The 25,264-nt window shown below is 39.0% G+C and overlaps 1 protein-coding gene across 5 annotated transcripts in view; it reads right to left on the reverse strand.

The window, feature by feature from the left end:
• The window catches only part of palm2akap2 (PALM2 and AKAP2 fusion), a 67,339-nt gene extending 45,907 nt beyond the window's left edge, over positions 1-21,432 (reverse strand). For 2 of the 5 annotated variants that reach the window (XM_081702299.1, XM_081702298.1), the window contains exons 1-3: positions 21,137-21,432; positions 7,989-8,069; positions 6,013-6,143 (exon numbers count right to left, since the gene is read on the reverse strand). In XM_081702299.1, coding sequence (XP_081558425.1) covers positions 6,013-6,143; positions 7,989-8,069; positions 21,137-21,181 — 257 coding nt within the window. In that variant the 5' untranslated portion in view covers positions 21,182-21,432. The remainder of the gene's footprint in view (positions 1-6,012; positions 6,144-7,988; positions 8,070-21,136) is intronic. The other 3 variants (XM_027010345.3, XM_081702295.1, XM_081702297.1) reach the window with 2 other exon arrangements.
• Between the last annotated feature and the right edge of the window lie 3,832 nt (positions 21,433-25,264).

The following is a 25,264-nucleotide window of genomic DNA, read 5'->3' on the forward strand; positions in this document are numbered from 1 at the left end:
GCGAAAAGAGCGAAAAAAGTGCAGTGCGGTCGGAGCAGTTGTGACGGCAGCCGACCTCACCAGCGCCATCTTATGTGACTTGTGTGACCACACATACCTTCAGCATCATATGAACCATAGTTCATACACTCTACAATCGCACTCTACAATCGCACTAGTATAAAAACTACTGCTTGTGAGATTCTAAGGTTGTTGTCATAAGTGTGTGTGTGTGTTTTTTTTTTTTTTTTTTTTTTTTTTTTTTTTTACAATATAACTTCATAACAGTATTGCCACCGATATGATAACAAATTTTGCTAGAGTTTCTTGCACCATCTGCTCTTAGCCCTGAGACAGTAGAACCAAAGCCAAAAACTTAGCTGTTCAAAGTTCAAGTTCAAAAGGTTTTAATGCCATTTCAGCTATATACAAGTACACAGCAAAAACGAAACAATGTTCCTCCAGGACCATGGTGCAACACAAAATAAGTGCAACAGACAACACACTACACGAGTGCAACAATACAATGCAGTGCAATAATACCATAATAACAACAATAATGCTGTATCGCTTACTCAAGACTTACAGAAAATAAGTCAAACAGTAAGCTGCATATCTCCCTCCCTGGCTGTAAGTGGGGCACAGCGCTGTGTGCTGGAGAATGTGCGCACTGTGCAGGGCTCAGGCAGTGGGCTGGATAGTGCAACTGCAGCAGTTTCTGCCACTACAGCCTGCTCCCTGTACAGCCTAATCAAGACCTGGCAGCCAAATGGGCTTTATGTATTAGGCTCCCAAATCCTGCATTGCATATTTTGTCCAGTAGGGGGTTATTGGAAAAAAAAAGCACACACTGCCTATGCTCCGGAAGACAGAGGGGTCCTCTGAGGGTGTAACTGAGAGACTCAATTTGTTCCATATGGTCCCTGACACTGCATGACAAGCTCACATCCTCCGATGGGTGTTGCTGGATCCCACATGACTCTTGGAACCTTTGATCAGATTGGCTTTGTTTTTCCACAGTGCAATGTGAGGGCAATAGTCTGTCTTCTGCTGGACTCATATGGCTGTAAGGATGAATGACCTCATGGAGTCACCATACCCACTCCTGGCTTCCTACTCAGCTTCTCCCTCTTCCTGTCTGCCTGTGGCATTAACTCCATCTGGCTCTGGTTAGCAGGAACTGGTGCTGGGAATGGCCTCCTCCACATTATGTCATCATCTGGAGCCTCACGGATAGAGAGAGAGAGTATCTTAGGTCCCTATATATGTGTCCCCTACTCCAGCTCCAGGCAAAAAATGTGGTGATCATCAGCTGCATCGCTAACAGAGCAATAACCACAGGGACATGAGCGACAGAAGCAGCCTCCAAAGGGGGAAGTTCATTTGCCACTCCTCTCATCCCAAGACCAGATTGAAATGGCTCCAGGGAGAGTTTACAGAAGTTTCACTGACCAGAAAGGCCGAAGTAATCATAGGGAGAAAGTCTCAAATAATCCTGCATGATACACAGGAAAGGAAAATCCTCCTTAAGACCATTTGAAGAGGCCATTTGAAACATATGACTGGATAAGATTAAAGGCCTAATAGCCCCCCAAAATAAACTATTCAAAGCCAAGTGTGTCAGTAAAATTATGGTTGTGGTATAAGTCACAAAAGACCAAATCTGGATCTTAAATTTTTCATGTTATCAACCAGAAGTGATAAAGCTCTTTAACATAAAAAGAATTCAAAACAAAAACAAGTGTTTTTGCACATTCATTTTGTTAAAGCAAAATAACAGTAATATTTATCTTCAACCAAGGGCCTGCATGAAACACCAAGACACAATATTTGACCTAAAAGCACAAGGTGAAACTGCATGTACATAAATAACTGAAGCTATTTTCCTAATCATGTAATATAAGGTTCACTATAAAAGGATTTTTTCAGAAGTTTATTCTTTCCCTCTTACTTCAACAGCACAGGTGCCACATTTTTCCATATTAGGAACTCCTGTCACAAAGCAATATACACAGAAATTGTGTCTTAAAGAGAAACAGCAAAGTGTCTGCATTTCTAAGGTTTCCCAACACTGCCTTTTCCAGACAGCTAACAATGTTTTTCACCTTTATTATTTTTCATCCAAAAAATGAACACACATTTTTAACAGTAACAGGTTTTGGACAGTCCTCATTTCTCAGATAAAATGATTCACAATGGCATAATGTTTTCTCAGTCCTATTCATCATCACAGCTCCATCTGTCTGAATAGTGATTTAATGCATGGGTTGAGAATTAAATTGGATTGTAAGCAGCTTCGCTTGTGCCTGAATAAGCCGATTCACGGGTGGCAGTCCTTTGCACATCCACTGCACATGTAAGGTGATGACTTCAGATGGGCAATCGTTGTTGTAGCTTTCCTCCTCCGTGTTTTGTCCAACTGTGCTTGCATTCATTTTGTCTTGGTAGTGGTGATACCTGTGCCCACAGCTTGTACTGCGATCAATAGCTAGATCTTCCCACGCAGCCACATGGCTGTCAGTGGCTTGCAGACGTCATTGTATCGCAAAACTGAGCGTCCAGTGGGCCTGATTAGGCCTTGATGGTCAAACTGCTGCATATACCTGTTTAGTTAAAGGCCATGGCTGAAAATGTTACAGCACTGAAAAGAACTGCAATGGCACTACAGTGGAATTTGATGCTATTGCAGTATCTTTATCTTTGACTCTGAATAAACTGGGCCACAGGAGATGCAGTATAAACATCAAACATTTTGTTTACTACCCTTAGCCTGAATACATTTTGCTTTGCAATTACTTGGCTTCCTTTACTTATTGAACTATGGCAACGTATTTACATTTTCATTTTCCGTGACTTTCTTCTCTTCTGTTTTCATAAATACTGTGGCCATTTTAAGAGTGGGCTCATGCCATTCCATCTGAAGTTCACCTTGTACAGCAGGTAGAGCATGGTACTAGGAACACCAGGGTCATGGAACCAATTCCTATAGAGCACACATGGAGTCATACTGATAAATACACAAATCCCACTGGATAAGAGTATCTGCCAAATGCTGTAAATGTTCCACCTCTGGGTTTTTATTGGCTGTGAAATGCATCTTCTTGTGCTCTCTTTTATTTTGAAGCAGGGGTTCGGCACCGTGGCCCGTCTCTCCTCATGTCACAGACAGGTTTCTGTTCCTTCCTCCCCTCCTGTGGAGAGCAGAGGACACTGCTCAGCCTTCTGTCCACTCATCCAGGAAGAGCTACTGCCAGGCCACAAGCACAGGTAATACTTTAGCATTCAGAGTGGCAGCTCGGCCTGACAGATGAAAATACCAGCTTCGCCAAGAGAGCAGAATGAAGAGCCCATGAACAGTGGCTTTTTAAAATGTGACCATCATGTGAGAGTACTTGCATGATTTGATGATCCAAAATAGCAGGAAGGACAAAAGATATTATGCTGAAAAGATTTAGAATGGCTCAGTGTATTATTGAGAGCATTTAATGTATTAGAACGAATATTTAATTCCTTATAATTAATTTCTAATTAGAAGTGTTAGTTAATAGGTTTCACTGCCACTGTGGCCATTATGGTAGTATGATTGTTAAATACCTAGTGATCTTCTGTTCCAGTAAGGTGCATATGAAACCCAGCAAGTGCTGAGTTTGGATATGACCTAATATTGCTAGAGTTCACCCTGGTAAATAAGAGAATGGAGATGGCACAGATGTTTTCACAAGATACACCCCAAGATGAGAAGAAAACCCTTCCAGAAATGAAAATAACCTCAGCTCCAAATCAGACCTGTAACATGCTTCCAACAAATTGCATAACTGAATAGTAAATTAGCCAGTGGTGAGGTCATGCTGTATCATAACCCCTTCAAAGTTTTAACACCAATCATGACACACACAACACCAATTTCCATTTCACCCATGGTGCAATTGTTACCATCTACGCTTACTTCCCCATCATCATCAAGGTTGGAGGTTACTTTAAAAATGTACTGTCACAGATTACTGATACCCTATTAAAAATGAATTTGTAACCTAATCCAAAAGATTATGATATTAAAATACAGTAATCTAATTACTTTTACTTTTTAACACATTAGGTTTCAGGACACTGGTCCTCTACAGTGATAGCCACTATGGCCACTAATGAGCTTCCACAAGCTCCCATATGCAGACTCATGAACAACTTAAAAATGTTGTCCATATGAACAACATGTCCCTTCCTCAGTGGTCCAGCATTGCTGATAAGTCCCTTTGCTGCAGAATACCCAATTCCTATACTCTTGTTAAATTGGAAGGCTCCACCATTATAAATATCCCAGATAGATAGACTCTTTTGGCATCAGTTAAAACAGTATTCTTCATGCTGAAATTGTAGCACTTTGTTGGAATATTGCACAGAACTCAGTTGAGAAGGGTTGTATTTAGAAAAACTGGATCGGAATCCAGGTTCTTCACTCCTGCTGCATTGTAACTAGAATGTAAGCAGGAGTTTATCATCTGATAACAAAGCTTGTAAACAAAAATGTTAACATTGAAAAATCCAGTCTTCACAATAAACAAAGATATCTGTACTTAATGAATGTAAAGAAATGCATACAGCAGCTTAAACCACACTACAAAGCTCTCAGGAATGGATGTCTGTTTTCAATCACAAACTATAAGGGAATGAAGTAAACGACTCAAAATATATCCTGGGTAATAACACCACATATGGAACATATTTAAACATTCAAAAAATGCAGTGAACATTTGATGCGGATGCTGATATAATACATAAGACGAAAGAAAAAAGAAGCAATCTTTGTTAAAAATGTACTGTGATCCTGCTAGTCATCACATTTTTAAAAAGCACAAGTAATCTAGTTATTGCTTTTTGTAATGAAATACAGTTACCTTTTTTTCTATCCTGATTATATAATGCCTTAACATGTATTCTGTTACTGCCGAACCATGACTGTTGTACACAACAATTACAAAATCACATTAGGTTGTCAAGATGGAAGACAATAAAACTGCCTGTTTGTGTTCTGCAACATCAAGAAGTGTCCACCACCTTACCATCCAGCACTGGATGGATGTGGTTATGCAAAATATTACCTGAAACAACACACCAAATAAACTTCACTTCAGAGGAAGATGCCTTTTACCCACTTGAGCCAACTTGGGTTTTATAGCCCTCCAAAGCTAAGATTATTTTAGAGCATTCAGAACCTCAGGATCTCCCCAAAATGAAAACACCCTGCCCTAATTAGGGCAATTTGTCTTCTGAGAAAGATAAAACATGTACAGACTTCTAACTCCCAAACACCAGTTACTGCCACTATTCATAGTGTCATTATATCACTCCTATTTTAGACAGTAATGTGTTTGCTAAGCAGTCATACTTGCTATGCAGTCATACTGAATTTATTTTGTCTCATGGAGTCAGTCCTGCCAATAGAAAAACTAATAAAAAGCCATTGTCAGTGTTTTTGAGTATTCTGATTGATATAAAAAGTACATAATTTGGCAGGAGACAGCATTATTTATAGCCTCCAAGGAGAAGGGTATTAAACCAAACTTAATGCTCCTTTCTTAGTTATTTCTATTGTTTCTTTTCAAGGATAGAGGAGCAAGAAAAAAATTAAAAAGAAAAAAATGTTTTCCACTGCACTGAAGAACATTCCATGGAAGGAGTCCTACAATCACATCTGGGGCAACGCAATGTACCATCTACCAGAAGAAGTGGGAAGCAACTGTTCTTTGAAGTGCTTTTAATTAAAAAAGGGGTTGTGATACTAGTTCTGAGTAGAGATAATGTTGAAACTTGTATGTTTAGAATCTCATATTCCTAAATGGACATTATTGGAGGAAATGAAATATTTAGCCCCAAAAAGTCACTCCTTTAGCTTGGGAACTTTATAGCTTCTTGCATGTGAAGAAGATGCATAATGCAGCAACTGAAGACTCCAAAAGTAAAAGAAGCTTCAGCAAATGGTTGACAAGGCAAAACTGCAGAGAGCAGAAGTGAGTGCATGTACAAATGAACTGCTACCTGTGAATGGAGTCTTCTAGTTTCTTTACATGTAACTCATCCTGCTCAACCTGTTTCCTGCGCCCTTCATGTTCCTCGTGAGGCCCTGTCGGAGTCCCTTGAAGAAGCCATCTCTCCCTCATGGCTTTGGACTAGTTTGGACCCAGAAAACAAACAAACCAAAAATGCATTGAGTTGACATTAGATCACATTTTGCATTTTTGCAACATATGGTCACCATTTGCTCTTTCAAGCAAAACTAATGCTAAGTTCATACTCAGATGCTTCAGTTTCACATTGCTCTGACCTACAGACTCTAGTAGCCACTCTGCTATTCTCTGACCCTGTTGCACATCACTTCATCTTTTAATATCACATGCACAGCCTCGGTATGTGAATCATAGATGCGAAAAACATCCAAAGGCAGATAATGCCATAGCATGCATGTTCTTCAGTGAAGCTGTTCTGTGCAGGGCTGGGGGTCAGTCCCAAGTACAACAGGGATGCTCCTGCTCCATTTTGCAAACTGTCAAAAGCATGTGGCTACATGCTGTGTGTGTGTAACGAGTGCAACGGCTGGAATTACAGGGCTGTCCGCTTTTTCACTATTGTGAAGACAATATTCTTACTAGAAGACACTGGTGGAGTACTAGACTCATAAAGGACCCCTAAAATGACTAAATGTTGCATAATGTAGCAAAGCAATTTAGTTTGGGTGCTTCTTGTGTCACAATTTCTTCTGGTACATTAGATTGCAAGTGATCATGTAAACACTCCACATTACATAATTCCACATTATGTGCTAAAGGGATGCTTAGTACACACAGCTTCAAAGATACAGACAGATTAGTAGATCCTAGAACCAATAGTCAATATCCAGAAGAAATTTGAAAAGTACTATGCTTGTAACCAATAGACCTCATATCACATCTTTGATGTAAATTAAATTGCTAAAAAGTCCTGTGGCAACTACGAGTAGTCCAAATAAATATATATCAAATAAAATATATGTAAGTGTTTAAAATAACCATGCAGCTTCAGCAAAAGGAAATGAGTGCACTAAAGACTATGCTTTCCAGTGACCGCAACAATTCTCAATTGGGTTCTGCCTTCATTTGGAGACCCTTTTCCAGTGAGAACATGGTTCAGGCTCTAACACCCACGGATAAATAAACATTCCACTTCCTGGATCGACTCCTCTTCCCAGCCTAAATTAGTTTCTCATTCACTCTACACTTCCTTTATAAAATACCCAAACAATCCTGTAAATATTCTGTGCCATTTATGTGTTTCCAGTCCTGCCTGTAATCTTCCACCATGCCATGGTATGAGGAGCAAGCTAGATGTTAAACGATTGCTAATAGAGTATTTATTCTGTGTCTTACCTCAATGTGCTCATGTAATATGTCTGCCTTTTCCATCTAAAGTTGTCTTTTCTTAAGAGGATTTGAGAACAACAACTATTTTGAGAACCACTTTAAACTTGGCCACATTTGTTTTTGTAAAATGTAACTAGCATAAAATGTGAGCAATTATGATACAGACCTATTCTGTCTAAATGAGGCAAATCCTCATCTATCTGATAAGATACTAAACATTCCTGAAACGCAGAGATGTTTGTAAATTGTTGCATATCGGTTGGCATTTCTCCTCATACAGACTACCATTCATGGGAAATTTGCTGAAATTTTACTAAATTACTTTAACTGAAGTGACAGTAAACCAAAACTGCTATAGTATTATAAATGTTTCACAGTTTAAAATGTAAACACTAAAAAGTTCCTTGACACAGCAAGAAGATTTTCCTTGGAATACCTGTAGAAGTTTGCATGTGAGTAATTTTTTGCACACAAATGAATTTTAGTCTACGTCACAAAATGAAATAGAAAAAAACCCCCCAGCTCTTTGTCAGGTTGCTCCAAATCCTAAACTGGACTGTTTTGGTGTACCAAAGCTGTAAGAGAGACTGTTAAAGAGTACCAGAGGGTATTTCTTACTTTGAGATGCTGAAGTTGCAGAACAAGGTCATCCAACTGTCTTCTCTTATCTTCAATCTCTGCTTGCCTTTTACGCTTCTCCTGAAAAAGATTAAATGAGTAATTAGACTGATTATGGTTATGGCTATATTCAACTGTTTACAGGTTCTGCCATCTATCTTGTACAGGACACTGTTCTCCTGATATAGATGCCTTGATACTTGCCCTTGTTTATAATGAGAGAAGATTTTTTGTTCTGGAAACTCAGGACTCCAAGATCAAATGATCCAGAGTCCTTATATGATGATGTAGTGTTGCACTACTGTAGGTTAAATCAGAGCTAAAGTAAATGATCTTGCATTTCAGTGATCTTAGGCGTAGTTTGGGGGGGGGGGGGATGTTTCCCTTTCAAAGTTTCGAGGGGGTATTATTATTTTTAAATCATGGTATTTTTAAACAGTTATGGTTTGGAAGGCAGAATTCCTGGTTCGCGTGCCAGTTCGTGGGGGGAGCCCCTTCCCTAATCACGAACAGCTCCTGCTGATTCAGGAAAGAGCACCCGCAGTATAACCGTTCAGCTCTCGCCAGCAAGGTAGAGAAGACGCTAGTCTCCCAGGAGCGAGAGCTGTAAGACAGACCTTTAAAGAGTCTCCCAGAAAAAAGGAAGCGTCTAGAACCGCTGTTAAGCTATCCACGCTTTAAATGGCGATTCACGGTCAAGTCATCCGCGCTTTAAATTCTAATTGGACTATATGCGCAATTTTACGGTAGATCGCTGCTCACCGCAATCTAACGCTAACTAAGCAAAGAGAAACGGAGACTTGGGTATTTTTGAAGAGGTTTGATCAAGACACGCACTTTTACTATATTTAAAAGTACAAAATAGAATTTACTTGATTGAACTAGTTTACTTGCATCATTGGGTAAAACACGATTGGTACTATATTTAAACATCATGAGCATTGTGCAAAATGCTTTTTCTAAGAATTGTATTATAGAGCTTGATTGCCAGCTAAAACAGTGGTTATCACTAGTGTTGCAAATGTGCAGGGCATGGGGTACCCCAGGGATGAAAGATTCCACTGCCCACTGAGTGGTGGCCCTTGGCCATCAGCAGATCAAATTTAAAAAGATTCTATAGTTATGGCCAAAAGTTGAGACAGACAAAATGTTGGTTTTCACAAGGTTTACTGCCTCAGGCTTTTTGCTTTTTAAAGATGCTTTTGTCAGATGTTTATGGCATTGTGAAGTATAATTATAAGCATGTAAGTTTTTTTAAACTTTTAATTGAAAAAATTGACATTCAGTTTAAGCAAAGACTTAATATTTACAGTGTTGACCCTTCTTTTTTTTTGTTATTATGGGGTATTGAGTGCAGAATGATGGGGGAAAAAACTTTATTTTAGCACAAGGCTGCAACAACAAACAAAATGTAAAAAGTCACACTCACACACTTTGGTTTTCACAAGGTTTACTACCTCAGTTTTTTAGATCCTTTTGGCAGATGTTTATATGGTATAGTGAAGTACAATTATAAGCATTTCATAACTTTTTATTGACAAATACATCCAGTTTAAGCAAAGACTTAATATTTCCAATGTTGACTATTTTAAGACCTCTGCAATTTGCCTTGGCATGCTGGGCATCATCTTCTGGGCAAAATCTTGGCTGATGGCAACCCATTGTTGCCTAATCAGTGCTTGGAGTTGATCACAGTTTCTGTGTTTGTCCGCACTCTTTGAGGATTGACCACAAGTTCCCAGATCTCAATCCCATTGAGGAGCTTCATGGCCATGGACCCAAAATTTCAATGTTTTATTCACCAAGCCACTTGGTTATCACCTTGCCTTGTGACATGGTGCTCTGTCATGATGGAAAAAGCATCGTTCATCACCAAATTGCTCCTGGATCATTGGGAGAAGTTGCTCTTGGAGGATGTTTTGATACCATTCCTTATTCATGGCAGTGTTCTTAGGCAAAATTGAGAGCAAATCCATTCCCTGGGATGAGAAGCAACCCCACACATGAATGGTCTTAGGATGCATCATTGGTATGACACAGGAATCATGGTAGTGCCCACCTTTTCTTCTCCAGATGTCCCAAAGAGTCTGAAGGGGGCTTCATCAAAGAAAATACCTTTACCCCAGTCCTCTGCAGTCCAATCCACATACTTCCTTCAGAATGTCAGTCTGTCCTTGATGTTTTTCTTGGAGAGAGGTGTCTTCGTTGCTGCCCTTCTTGACACCAAGCCATCCTCCAAAAGCCTTTACCTCACTGTGCATGCAGATCCACTCACACCTGCCTTCTGCCATTCCTGAGCAAGCTCTGTACAGGTGGTGACCTGATCCCATATCTTGCTTGACATTCTTGGGGTCCCTGAAGCCTTCTTCACTGCAATTGAACCACTCTCCTTGAAGCTCTTGATTTGAGAAAAATGGTTGATTTAGGTACTTTTACAAGCAGTAATGTCCCTGCTAATGAAATCCTTCTGATGCGATGCAATGATGACTGCATATGTCTCCTTTGAGGTAACTCTGGTTAACAGAAGAAAACTTCAAGCACCATCACTCTTTTAAAGCAACCAGTTCTGTTCTTCTAATCAGCATGACAGAGTGATATCAGCTGCATTGTCCTTGTTAACACTTTCTCCTGAGGTAACAAGAAGATCACTAAAATTATGTTTGCAGGCCATTTTCTGGAAGGGTTGAAATGCAATGGCTGGAATGCAGTCATTTTTGTGATTAAGTTAATTTTTATAGCAAGGAATGACTTTGCAATTAATTGCAATTCGTCTGATCATGCTTCACATTCTAGAGTTAATGCAAATTGGCACCATAAAAACTGAAGCAGCAAACTTTGTGAAAGCCAAAATTTGTGCTAGTCTCAAAATGTTTGGCTATGACTGTACTGCACCCATTGTTAATAAATCTATATTGAAGTCCTTGTATTTGTAATGATGCTTACATGCCCATTTGATTCAGAAAAAGTATGGTTACATATTTTTTCAGAATTGTAACATAATGCAAACAGAGTTCCACAACCACATGTGAGTAGGAGCCCTTAGCTATCAGCAGAGTAAGTTTGCACATATTTCATAAAGCCATATTAAAATCATACTACCTTTAGGTGAATATGTATTCATTTCTTATAGACTGGATGAAAAGCCATGTTCCTTTAGCATATAAGCGCCATTTTTCCAACATTTAAAAGTGAGGTAAACTGGACATACATGCTGTAATTTGAGACTTTGCTGGTGAGTTAGCTGGCACAAGTCATAGCCAGTCCCTGGACAAAAAATGAAAGAGATGTTCTGAAGTTAGTTTGTTTATTAGTTTTCCAGCTTGCTAGTTTTTTAGGTCTAGTAGTGTTTCGTCAACCATAGAGCAAAGCTTCTACCTTTAACCGTGTACTGGTGTATCTGCGTCAAAGGCATAGTGTATTTATATATTTTTTGGAGGTGGGGGGATAATTCCTGCTTACACTACTCAACAGGGTCCCCCCCAAAGTTGAAGCGAAATCTATGCAACTTGATATGAGGTCTGGATGTGTGCGAACTTTCTATTCGCATGAACACATGCAGAGGAAACAAACACTAGTTTATGAGGCAATAAAAAGACCACTTGCATACACATTTGATATCACTGAGAGCTAGGAGGATAATAATCCGATAGTCCTCAAAGGCCTAATGAATTTACAGAGTTTGCATTCAACTCTTCTCAGGTGTCTTTGGATGTCTTCTCAGACACATGCATTTCTATATCAGAAGTTTCATTCTCACTGTCACCCTTAAATCGGTGAAACGAGGTCAGATACATACCCACATGTTTTCATCAGCTCCTTACTCTCTCTTATTTGGTAAGAGTTATCTTCCTATGAGAATCTGCAGTTAATGTCCATGCAAGGATGTGACTAAAGTGATTTTAAAAAACATGAACTGGAAGTATGTAATGGAGCAATGGGAGATGGATGACAGCAGCTCATTTGTGAATGATTTCAGACATGCATGTTAAAAAGGAAAGACATAATAAGCTCAGCTCAGTATCCAACAATAAGACCAATAATAGTTGCTAAACAATATTATTGCAATATTGATTGAGAGCAAAGGAGAATGGGGGGCTACTGTGTTGAATGGCTGTAATGTGCAACAGATTTATCCTCCCCTTTTCCATGGTAAACAGTATTTATGATTCACTTCCTGTTCTCTTAACTGAACAAATTCCAGTAAAGTAGCATGTTGCCGCATATGTAGGCCATTCTGGTTCTTCAGCAATCACTGACAAAGATTCACCGCTGCTTTCCGGGCCTGAACTATGGGCTCCCCTGGGCATTCACACAGAATGTGCACTAATATCAAATCCAGATGTTAGCACAGAGAAACCTGCACCTATAAATGGTCTTTTATGTAGGGTTCTTAGTGAAATGTTACATGAGATAAATGAAGAAAGGCTTTGAGCTTCTGCATAGGACAGTAGATAAAGGATTCTCGGTTTAGAAATGGATTTGAAAGACAACACATGCTACAGAAGGCAGAAGGCCTGCTTTATTTAAGGCAGACTGCTCATGTTAATTATTCACCCGGAACAAGACGTGAAGGACAGAACTCACATAAACGTACACACGTACATACACGTCTTTTGCAAAAGATCGACTATAAATACCATGCCAATATTAGGATTAAGATTTTCTGGGAAGTAGTAATCTGTCTCGAAACTGATTCATCCCTCACAGAGCTTTCTTGGCCTGCTGCAAAGGTTCTCTAAGTGTCCAAGCAGACATGTCTGAAGTCTGTTTAATCCCCTAGTTATAAACCACATCTGATGATTACCAGCTTGGCAGGGATAGAATAAACCCTGGATCGTTGGGATGGCCTTGCTCTTAAACCTGTTCTTAATGTTCCATGGAATCTTTCCAGTGCTTCCTCCAGGAATGAAAAGTGCAAAAAGGCATTGTGTCTAATTTGGTATTGGCCCAATGTGCTTTTATTGTGATCTGTAATCATGCTTTTATTTAGATGTGTTTTTGTTTGTAAGGTGGTAGAAGTTTTTGAGATGCAGCCAAGGAGCAGATACTCCATTAAATCTAGACCATTCTATATTTCCATTGTTTTCCAAATATGCTTATAATTTTATACTAATGTCCAGTACACTTCATTCTGAGAACCAAGACTGTTTAAATCAGAACAACACTACTAGTATCCTTCAGTGGCCTATCTAGTTAGTTTTCTCAGAGGCTATAATTATCTCGACAGCCCATTTTACATCATGTGTTTGGTAAATAGCTCCAGGTTTCTTGCCAAGCATGCCGACACATTCCGAAGCTTGGATGAAAATACAAACCAAGCCAGGAGCATCTCTGCATGTCAAGTATGCATGACACTTTCTTCATCATGGACACTGTTGCTATGACCAACAGCCTATGAAATACTAAAGTCTAAAGATGATGTCATAGGCGAGTTAGCCATGTCTAATTTAGAGGTCAAATTCTACATCTGAAAGGAACTTGGGAGGGTATAGGCATATAAGAACGTAATATTTAAATCATATTATCTGAACATGTTTAAATCATATTAGCTGAACAAGGAATGAGATCTACACAAAGAGTGTTTGCTTCTGTGATCAAACTGAAAATATCTGCCTTGCATTTTTTTTTGCCAGCAACAACAAGGGCAAGCACTAGAAATGAGTCTCTTTTGAGAGTACTGTTTGCATACAGGAGTGAGAGAATAAGAGAGTGAGAGAGAATATATTGTTAAAATATTAGATTTGAAATCCTAATCTGCATAATCCCATTGAGGATGACAACCTATCTGAACCCACTTTGTGCAGCTATGAACCTTGGCCAGGGGCTATGACTTCCAATATTATCTCACTTGTTTTCTTGCCAGCAATCTGTAGAAACTATGTTCTCCTTGGAGAACTGAAACTTTCCCCATTGTGATCACAAAACTGGAAGGCACTGGTGCAGGCTTAGTGTGGCTGAGTCTAATCCACAGAATAGCAAAGGCATAAACACTATGTTCAGTCCAGAGGCAGCTGCAGTCTGCCAGCATGCCACTGATTCAGTACAGCCTCTCTCAGGGACTCAAAACCATTTGCAATGTGTTTAACACCACACTTGAAACCTAGCGACTCGGGCCTGGCCCATGTGTTGTAGCAGACGGCGGTCACACTGTAGCTGAAAGATATGGGTACAGTGTAACGTTCCATTAAGTGGGAACTGACTTTTGTGATGTGTCATTGTTAACTCCCACACTGTGACGCCTCCACTGGCAACTATGCTGACATTCCTGATGACTGTTTAAGCCCTCCTGTCCTGATGAAAACTACTTGATAGTTTGACAGGACTACAGGAATGCACATTTAACAGTTTTTAAGATATTTGAGGGTTCTCCAGTTAATATAAAGTTAATTTTACAATAATTTTCACACTTGTCATAATACTATGGCAACTTCTGCTAAACTCTTCATATAGTATACTTTTGAAATACACAATTCAGCACATCACCTTTGGTGCAAAATGCATGTCAAAACACATTCATATTTAATCCAAAAAGTGACTTATGCTGCGATAACTATAACATATGCTTTCTCCCAGAAGACTGCTTTATCATTCAATGTACAATGAATATCAAAACACAAGCAACTCGTAACACTGTAAAAATACATATACTATGTGTTTCCTTTCCTCTATTTTTGTATCCACAAATATTTCAAGTCAGCTAAAGAAACTTGATCTGTTTGCTTCCCGTCACGTTATAACTGAGTATATTAATCTACTGTATACTGTAAATAAATTAATGTTTTACTGTGTCTGAAACCCAGAATAACAATATTTGCTGTATAATGTAAAACAATATATGATAAAGAAACAAATTACAAATGCCACAGTATTCTTTGGGGGGTGTATTTTGCCACAGTACTGTAGTTCAGAAAAAAATATATACAATCAATAACAAATACAGTACTGTAACACCAAATCAATATTATAATATTATACATGTTTTCAATAATATGTATAGTAATTCATGCATATTTGTCTACCCATCAGTGTCAGAAATCTACTCTTGGACTGGTCCATCCATCCTGTCCACTGCATTTGATTTTCATTAACATCACACTAAATATATGGTAACAGGCCACAAACAAAATTACAGCCAATGTTTTCAGCAGTACATATACTGCAAGTGGAAAAATCTCTTCAGTGACAACTACATCTATATTTTCCCTATATACATGCACATTTCAATGCAAGTATGACCACTTTTGTATCGATGGTAAACAAGGCTGCAAACAAAAAAAAAAAATCTAAATAAATTGAATAAACATTCTGCTAAAATAATTTGTCGGATTTATATTTAATTTGTCTATCAAAATGCAACATATTTCTATCCACAGTGATCAGAATTTTGGTTGGGTTTTGAACTGATAGTTAACTGTTTCTAAAACTGTATCTAAATATCTGCAAAATTTTCTGTAGTTGTGCAGACCTTTGCTGGTGGTAAACACTGACTGAGAGGTATTCATGAATTTTGGAAGAAGTGGTGACTGAATGCCTTTTTTATCAAAACAATGCAGAAGTATAGTCACTTTCGTTTACATAGTCTATTTATATGGTTAATGTGTTAAGTGTTTTGAAAAAGTGGACATGGTATTGAGACAAGTGTGAAAATGATTCCAAAACATTCTGATGTCCTTTTATGTTTTTATTCAAGCTAGCGTCAGTAACACCTCTACCAGTCTGCAATGACAATCATATCAATGCTAAAGCCAGCACTGGTGAGGATGGCTCCTTATCAGAACAGTCACAAACACTTATCTCAGTAGACAGACTAAAATAAAACTGACATGCCTTTATCAGTGAGCAGTCTGAGAGTGGGAATGGCAGATAAATGTTTGTTATGATCTGTGCTTTGTTAATGCAAGAGTATTTTCATCTAAATATTGATGGTATGTCTCCATAGCATTGTAGCCTCAATAAGACCTTCATAACTTCTGATTTAGTTGATTTAGCTGATTAGAAATTTTTCCAAGCAAAACTTATGGTAATAAATTGTAATGGCAATACAAATATTAAACACAGTTCCTTGGGCATGCTGAATGCACTAACAAGTAGTAGATATCTTTGCTTAGGCCATGATAAATGTCTAAAAGTTATTCAATACTCACATGAACCTTTAATGTAGGTAATGTGCCACTTAACAGTAAACAAACAATTTTTATGTGATTGGAAGAATATTCTGGACACAATTCACTGACATGCAACACACACAAAGTGCCCAAGACAAATCTGTTCATTATGAACTGTCTTGGGAGGCACAGCAGCAAGTGTAGGTGTAAGATTATCTTAGCAATTTTTTTTCAAGATAGAGTAAATTCTAACAAGAACTTGAGCAGCTTGCTTGTACACACCTGGATGTATCTAAAATAGGATTCTGGGGCCCATATAGCTTTGCCTATTCTACAAAATGAGAAGCCAGCATGCCTAGCATCATACTGTGAGCACACCATGTTACCATTATTGCTCATTATTTTTATGATTGTGTTTTTTATGTTGACCTTACTACATTCTCATTATATGTAACAGGTAAATACAAATACACAAAAATAGTCTAATTACAATGAGCAAGAAAATGGTCTCAACATAAGCCATTTTAGATAAACAAAAGGCTGCTGATTAGGACTATAGTGGAAAAATATTAGTGGTTATTCCATGAGCAGTTCCATACTTTGACTACCAAATGAAGGTCTGTTGTGAATTAGACCCATATGGCATGCATTCACCCCCCCAAAAAAGAGAGAGTACCAAATTTGTCCAACATCATTGCAGAATTCTTTACCCAATGGTTCATGTTAAACACAGTGGCTATTGCATTAAAAGGTTCAACAGAGGCAAAGTAATGACTGAAATATATCACACTTTATATCACTTTATAGCATCTTTTTTCAGACTGTTAAGACATGTTTCAGAGTGGTAAGACATGTTCCAGAGGGTTAATGCATGTTCCAGAGGGTTAAGACAAGGTTACAGAGTCTTAAGACGTGTTAAAGAGGGTTATGACATATTTCAGAGGGTTAAGACATGTTCCAGAGAGAAAGCATTTTTCTTAGGCATTCTGGACTTTATTCATATTTTTCATGATTTGAAATATAAAGAATCTTCTCATCTAAGGAAACATATGTGCTATACTTTGAACATCTTATGCATACTTCCATTTTCCTCTTGTGTGAACTGTATCCGTCTTATGTGTGAACTTATTTGTCCTTCATGGTCTGTGCTCTGCACATTTACTATCTCTTTGCTATCTTATTTGCTCATTTCTACGTTGCATCTCAAACCAATTGCATTTATTGAGTATAAACCACAAAATCTGCCATAACCTGGTGCTGTCCAATCATACTGCATACAAGAGGTCCATAACATTTACAAGCTGACTATGTGTATTTCCACTCACATTCTATCAGCTTAACCTATAAAACATCTAATGGCAGGTAGAGCAAGTGTGTTATTTGTATTTTCATTTATTTACAAAAAAACTATAAAATATACTGTGAAATAATGTCATGAACTCAATATTTTCATCTGTAAATGGAAAGATGAATAATATAGTGAACAATTTTTAAAGAATTGCTGTATGGAAACACTTAAGACATAACCAACTTACCACAGTATAAACCCATTGCACTAAGACACTGACTATAGTTTCTTCAGGTATTTGGCCTGTAACCTTGGGGCCTGGAGTTGCTTTGACATCAGTTTCCCATGCCTTTGGCTACTGAGCTACTGAGGGCTGAAGCCACGTGAGGGGAGGTCTTGTGCCTCTGCCGCACCCTGTTCAAATATGCTGAACCTCATCCAAGAGGGCTGAGACAGCTGTTGTTAAATTTAGCTGGTCTGCGATGGCTGCCCTGCCCTTGCTAGCAAGAGCTCCCTGCAAACGGGAAGAGGAGGAGTGGGACATGAGGTTGGGGGGAGGGTCAGGGGCTGCAGGAGAGGGCTGGGCTTGAGCTCCCTTGGAGTCTTTTATGTCCATGTCTGAATAACTCGCTGTGGGTGTGTAGACGTCAGGGAGAAGCCGAACCTCCCAGCCTGGGCCAACACTTACTCTCCTCCACCCAGTCATTTGCAATTAACAACGCATTGGTTTGCCTCTCATTCAAGCTATAGCGAGATTGCCTCACTCACTGGCCAGGGAGGGAAAAACTTAGAGCTGGGTAGGCTCACTCGCACTGTGCCAAAGCTCAGCCTGTGGGCTGAAGAATTGCGGATGAAAGCTAATGACGCCAAGGAAAAGACTGTCTGCAGGCCCCAGACAAAGCCCAATTGTTTATGAAATGTAAATGTCTGCATGCAGCTTTGCTGAGATGTGATAATCGCATGCTAGACAGTATAGTATGATGATATTCAGTCAGTCATTTAATATGGCAAACCAGACATATTGTTTGCCACATTTAGGATTGTCATGTAATGCTAATATCATTAGACAATCAAATATTTCTCATTTGTATTAAGTTAAACACGCCCAGCATGTGTCAGTAATACTGCTATGCTTTAAATACATTAATCCCACAAACTATAATCAGTGCCAAATTAATTGCCCACAAAATACAGACGTGGGTTTGGTTGGCTTCAGATACGCTTCTGCTTTTGGACTGTTGGTCAACTTCAAGCAGCCCACAGCTCTTGCTGTTTTGGAGAGCATGGGAAAAGAAGGAAGCCCAGATGAAATATGTGCTCAGTCTAAAACAGATTCTGCGTTGAGGGAAGGAGAAAACAAGGCATCCACAAACACCAGCTCTTCAGTCAAGAACCTTGTTCTGTCTTACTGGAAGGCTTGATTAAGTCCAAAGCTGCCCTCCCTCTCCACCCCAGTGAGTGGGAAACGGAAATCACTGTGTTTAATTGTCTGTATAAACACAGAGGTGTGAGACGTGTCTGTTTCATGTAGTAAAACTGCAGCCCTAGCTAACTTGTTTATGACAACCTCACTGGCTACCACTGGGAAACATTATATCAGATGGTCAGTCATACTAAGAGCACATGGAAAAAGGCCTTATTGATATATGATGGCTCATCAAGCAAACGGCTGAGCATGATATGAAAAAGACCTGGACCTGTGTGTAAAATCAGAGAGTGTGTTGGATCTGTTTGTAAAATCAGAGTGTATTGGACCTGTGTGTACAATCAGAGAGTGTGTTGGACCTGTGTGTACAGTCAGAAAGTGTGTTCCAAATATTTGTAATTCCACTTAATATTTTTTTTAGTGCCATTAAAAGATTTTCCTCTCAGCCATTGTACATAGATTAAATGAGACAATGTAAAAAATTTGACAATTAATAATGCGTTTTACTACTACCACTTCTACTATTACTACTACTACTACTAGTAGTAGTACTACTACCACTTCTACTACTACTACTACTACTACTACTAGTACTACTACTACTACTACTACTAATAAAAGTAATAAATATATAAATTAAAATAATAGCAGTACTACTAATAAAAAAAATTAATAGTAATAAAAATTTGAAAATTAATTTAAATCTGACCTAAATCTGTCTCAGAATGAAAAGAAAAGCTAACCTGAATCTTATGTTGGCAAGTATGAAATGCAAGCAAATTTTTTTATTAAAAGGTGCTTGATAAATTTCTTGTAAGGGAAAGTTTCATAGCTTTGAAAAACAGAAAACAGTTCTGCAACTTATTTCATATTGTATCTGTGATCCATGTAAAAGACCTGTAAAAGTTAAGATTATTTTAAAGAAAGTTTTGGCACATATTCAATCAGACTGTTTTCCAGCTAGCATTAGAATAGTCAGTGCATTCAGGGTTTGTGATGTAATGTAATATGTGATGTAATATCATTAGAAAATAAGTAAGTAGTTAAACAATAAGTAAGTTAAACACACCCAACATGTATCAGTAGTGTCAACATTTGTTAAGTGTCAAACTTTGCTGTTGCTACCAGTCATAAACCCAAAGTAAGGGAAATTATGCTTCCAGTTTCAGGCTGAGCTATGACCCATGATTTTTCTGTATGTAGCTTTGTTTGCCTTACTGCTTGGGTATGGATAAACAAAAGTAAATATTAAATGTAAAATGAAAATGTATGTAGACACAAAATAATATTATAGCTGAATACTATTGAATGACCTCTAGTAGCAACATAATTTTTTTTTCTTTCTTATTTAAAACATTTATTTTCCAAGATACTATTTTAGTATTTCACTTGCACAAACCATTGCTTTGATGTAAATAATTTCCGATATCCACGTCATTTCCTGGACTTTGTTGATGTTTTGCCAAGTGACTGTTCCCTTCCCTGGCTTAAATGATGAAAATGTTTTTGAGTCCCATTCAAACATCCTTCTAGAGAGCAGCCTCCTCACTGATGGTGTAAGTTCTCAAAGCCTAGGCACTTGCATAGACACTGTTAAAAGGCTCTCACTCATTTACAGAGCTAAACACCTCTTCTTGGCTCTTGAGCTACCGGCAGATGCCTTCCTACTTCAGTTTGCCAGACCTAAGCTGTCTCAGTGAAGGACTGTCTATCTTCACACTTAACCTTTAGTATAGCAGTTGTCATCTCAAAGTCATTAGCTTGCTTGCATGCTAACCTTTGCCAAGAAACTTGTGTTCATTATTTAGACCTGAAAGACATTATTATATTATTGTACTGGATACAACAACTTTCTCTATTGTAAATACAGCCCTTATTAGACCTGACCATGTCAACATTTGTAACCCCTCTGTTTGACAAATGTATACGTCAGAATTGCAGGGATGCTAGCAATGCTGCCAGAATAGTTCTCCATCTGTTGCTCACTAGTCTAGCGTGCAATGAAGCCCTCTAGCTGTCACTGAAATTAGCCATACTCAACCATGCTAGGCTAAAACTTCTGCATTCCACTTAATGCCATGCTTTATGAATGTTTAGAGCTCAATGTTCTCTCACACCGCCTGCACAAGAATCTGTGTGAAGGCAACGCAGGTGGTGTATGCGCCTACTCCAACAGCCCACCAGTTCTTTTCCTGCTTTTAAAGTCCAGAACAAGAATTCAAAAGAGACTAATCTGTGGTACTCCGTAGCAGATCTTTTCTGGTCTGATCATAGCAGAAAGAAGGGGTTATGGAGAAAGCACAGGAGAGAAACAAAACTATGAACATACCGCCAGAGCCTGAAGCCGTTCCTTGTGTAGCTCAGCCTCAGCCATCCTGGAAAGACAAAGGTAGAGCTCTCAGAAGCGTGAGGCACGCTATCCCAAATGCAAGTGTGTGTGGGATTACAAGAGGAAGGGTGTCGATGGGGGCACACATACAGACACACACATACACACACACACGTGCACACGTCCAGTTCTGAAAGTGTGCTCAGATACAGTCAGACTATGTGCTGAGGGCAAGTTCTTCTCATTCACTGGCCATGTGCCTGCCAGACTGCCTCTCTCTCTCGCTCTCTCCCCCTCTCTCCTCCCACCTCTCTCACAGTCACAGACCATATATGTGCAGCAGCAGAGGCAACAGGGAAGCGGGTGGGAGAGGTGGATTGTGTGAGAGCCCTAGGAGTCACACAAGGCTGCTAGAAGACTGGTGGAACTGTCACTTACGAGGAGGGAAGGACAACAGCATGTCACACCTAGCTCTGACCGCTGCTACTGCTGCACGTGGGAGAGAGAGAGGGAGAGAGAGAGAGAGAGAGAGAGAGAGAGAGAGAGAGAGAGAGAGAGAGTCTGTTGGGAGGAAAGAGCGAGGTGTGCTTAAATTTGGGATATGTGCTTTCTATTTTGCTCATTATATACTATACCTTACACTTTAATAACTAAGAGTTTAGCAGATTTCTGAGTTTTGGTTTAAAACAAAGAGAATTATTGAGCAAAGATAATAGACAAAATAAATTCCCTGATTTAATATGACTTAGCTCCTATGCAATTATAATTGCTTCAGCTTGCAAATCAAATGATACTGCATTAAAATTACATAATGGCTCAGCCATCCACTGTCCCGCAAATCTTTATACTGCTAGCACCTTGACTTTCTCAGTCACTGACAATAACTTTTAACAGCTTCACCATGCTTGCTGAATTCCATTTTTACAGATGTTGCTGAGAAGTTTGGTGGGTGTGAGGGAAGGGGGGTCCGACTGGCTGCCTTGTTCTGTATAGCCCCTGTCCAACTCTCTTTGGCGGAGGGACACAAAAAGTCCTTATATGGTGAAAAGGCTGAGCTAAGCGCAGCTCAGTCTGGAAGGCCATGTGTATGAGGAAAACTCAGGGGAATAACTAGAAATGCACTAAATAAAAAAACACTGTAAATGTATATACGGCACAGCAGTTTATTTTATTTTATTTTACTTATTGTGGCATAAAGGGCTAAAGGTTACCTTTTCTAAATGTATTATTCATAGGTCTACACTAGTGTAATAAGTCACATTCAACAATTTACCCTGTATCTTGAGAATTTTCATTATGACTAGACATTAACTAGTAGATATTGGACATACATAATCTAATAGAACCAGAAATGGAGGTGAAAATTCTTTTCCATCAGTGACTGTTAGTGTAGGGCTTCATTCTCTGCAGAAGCCTCTGTAGTATTCTATAGCACCCATCACTACCATGTTAATGGCAGCTCAAGCACATAATAACAATGCACTCAATGACAGTACTTAGGCTGGAATATTTATTAGAATGCTGTTATTCAATGGCTAAAACTACTTCAAATATTATTTCTAGTTTAGCAATACAAAAGTAGTGAACAGCAATACCACGCACTCTCAGAAGAGTTACATTAAACATGGTTTGAGAATTGTTTTAACATTATAAAGTGAACATTTTGCCTGCCCACTAAGGGTCAACAATTGAAAAATATATTGGACAGTATACTGAGGTCTTAACACCTCTGTGGAAGCCTAGATGATTTAATGGTTCACAAAGATATTAATGAATTGACTTGTTGAGATCAAGCTGACAGGGAGTGAGTAGCACTGAAACCACAAAATGTTCTAAGATGTTTACCATTTAATAATGGAGTATCGACACTATTTGCCTAATCATCACAATTGAGAGGGGATGCTAATAATGAATGGTGCTGTTTTGGGACATCTCTCCCAGGCAATCTGGCATCAGTCAGGTAGCTTTTGCTGACAGGTGAGTTCCACACAGTGCTGTTTGGAATTGATGGCTGGGTCAGCTTTGTGGTCAACTGCTCCATGACATAAGAGCCAACACTATTATTAAACATACAGAGTTCAGTCAACAATTCTGTCTACTGAGCTGTACTCGTAGCCCAGTGCAGGGAGAGAGAGAGAGAGAGAGAGAGAGAGAGAGAGAGAGAGAGAGAGAGAGAGAGAGAGAGAGAGAGAGAGAGAAGTGATGGCAAGAGAGTGATGGCATGTTGCGAATGTTGCGAATACCAGCATAAACCGGCTCTGAAGGCCCTCGCTCATATGTAAGAAATCAGTTGTGGTCCTGTCTCACTGGTGGCTCATAAACTTCAGCAGCAGTCACTGGTGAGCAGAGGAAATTCCTGGTTGTTCGCGTAACAGCTGGAAATAGGCTGAAAGCCACAGAACACAGAGCTAAATGCTACTCTTGCAAACTGCAGTCCTATAGTTAAGAAGGCTCATTAGTCCACCGACCCTACAAAACGGTGGGATAAATCATTCTGCAGGCCCCTGTGTGCAGCATATTTGACTGGTTTGTTTGGCCTGGACAGTGTGGAAACGCCCAAAACATCAGGCTAGCTTGTCAGCACCACAGTCTAACAGACCAAGTGAACATTCATTGTTTAGGTGTTATTTATTGAAAGATGATAGAACTAGAAGTGCACAGTGGAACAAAGGCTATTTTGAATATCTGCCACTGGCATTTAACCCCCTTCTCATAAGCGTAGATCTGAAACTGAAGTCCTCACAGTAATGTTTTCTTTACTTTAAACATGAATGGGAGGAGCTTAAATGACATCCATTGCATGTTTGTATTGGTCAAAACAGACCTAGCCTGTGCCAAACAGATTTACAAATGCAGTTAAACTCAAACAAAGTGCTCGGTTCTCCACATAAGTACTCTGCAGATTGGCATACGGCTAGTGTGGTGCTTGTGAGCCGGCGCTCTGCCCTCATTGGCTGGTTCATTGTTCTGCCTGCCATCCCCTGGTCATGTCATCAGTTGCCATAACAGACAAAAGCAACAGTGTTACTCTGGCATGGTGAACTCACCCCAACAGGCCACCTAATACCTTCCAGATGTTGTAGAAGTCCAAAAATCTGGGAATCAGAGACCAAATAAACACCAGCTGAATTGACCCCAAACTCTCTCTTTTTTTTCTTTAAAGAAAACTCATCCCAGCAAGCAAATGCCTGCACTTCAAAAAGTATGAAACATTGGCATCTTTACGGTTTCACTACCAACGTGTCTTTGTGCCATGCCTGGTGAATGAAGCTGCAGTATGCAGCTGTCTAGGAGGCTGTACTGAAATGTTGATGCGCTTCATCTGTAATAAATGTTTCAGAAAGCTTGTGAAATGAGGTTTGCTTTCTTGTGCTTGGCTTTTTAAAGTTGTCAGATTGATATGATTGCACTCAACCAAGCAAGCCCCTTAAGTGCTATTAAAAATATTAAAATATTGACAGACTGACAGATTGTTGAGAATATGTATTATGTATGTAGTGTGAAGTAATGTGTTAAATGTGTTAACAGATTTTTACCTTTGCCTGTCTAATTGAATTATATATTAAAGGAAAAAAAGGAGTTAATAATTGAAACTTTAACAGTCTTTATTAGAGATTAGATCAAAAGCATTTTTAAAATAGTAGTTGTATGTCTATATGCAGTTTATTAAACTTGTCACAAAAACTGATTCATGGTCAAAAGAAAGCAATCACTGGGCAAACTGTAATAGACAAAGAGATTGCTAGCCCTAGAGTTAAAGCCCGCATTCATAATTTACAGTGCCATGTGTAATCAATACATATCTATTTTATTAATTCTTTAATTCAAGATGGTTCATTGACATTCTCAGTTTATGTGTGGCTTGCTGAAAACAGATTTTCATTCTTCAAACAGTTTGTGGCCAAATGGGGTTACGAGACAGAAGCCATTTGAAGCATGACCCAGGAAATGTGATGCTCATCTGTAGCTCTGGTCTTTTTCTCACGGAGGTTGCTCTACACTTGAGCTCCTTGTGTTTATGGATGGATTTGCTCTGGACCTTGTCAGTGCTCTTGGCTCAGCTGTATGTCTGTAAACACAAAATGTCTGACACTAAGGAATTTCTTACTTAACTCTTTGGTGTATAAA

The sequence above is a fragment of the Electrophorus electricus genome, chromosome 19 (assembly GCF_041902795.1).
Source record: "Electrophorus electricus isolate QZ-2024a chromosome 19, ASM4190279v1, whole genome shotgun sequence".
Classification (NCBI taxonomy): Eukaryota; Metazoa; Chordata; class Actinopteri; order Gymnotiformes; family Gymnotidae; genus Electrophorus; species Electrophorus electricus.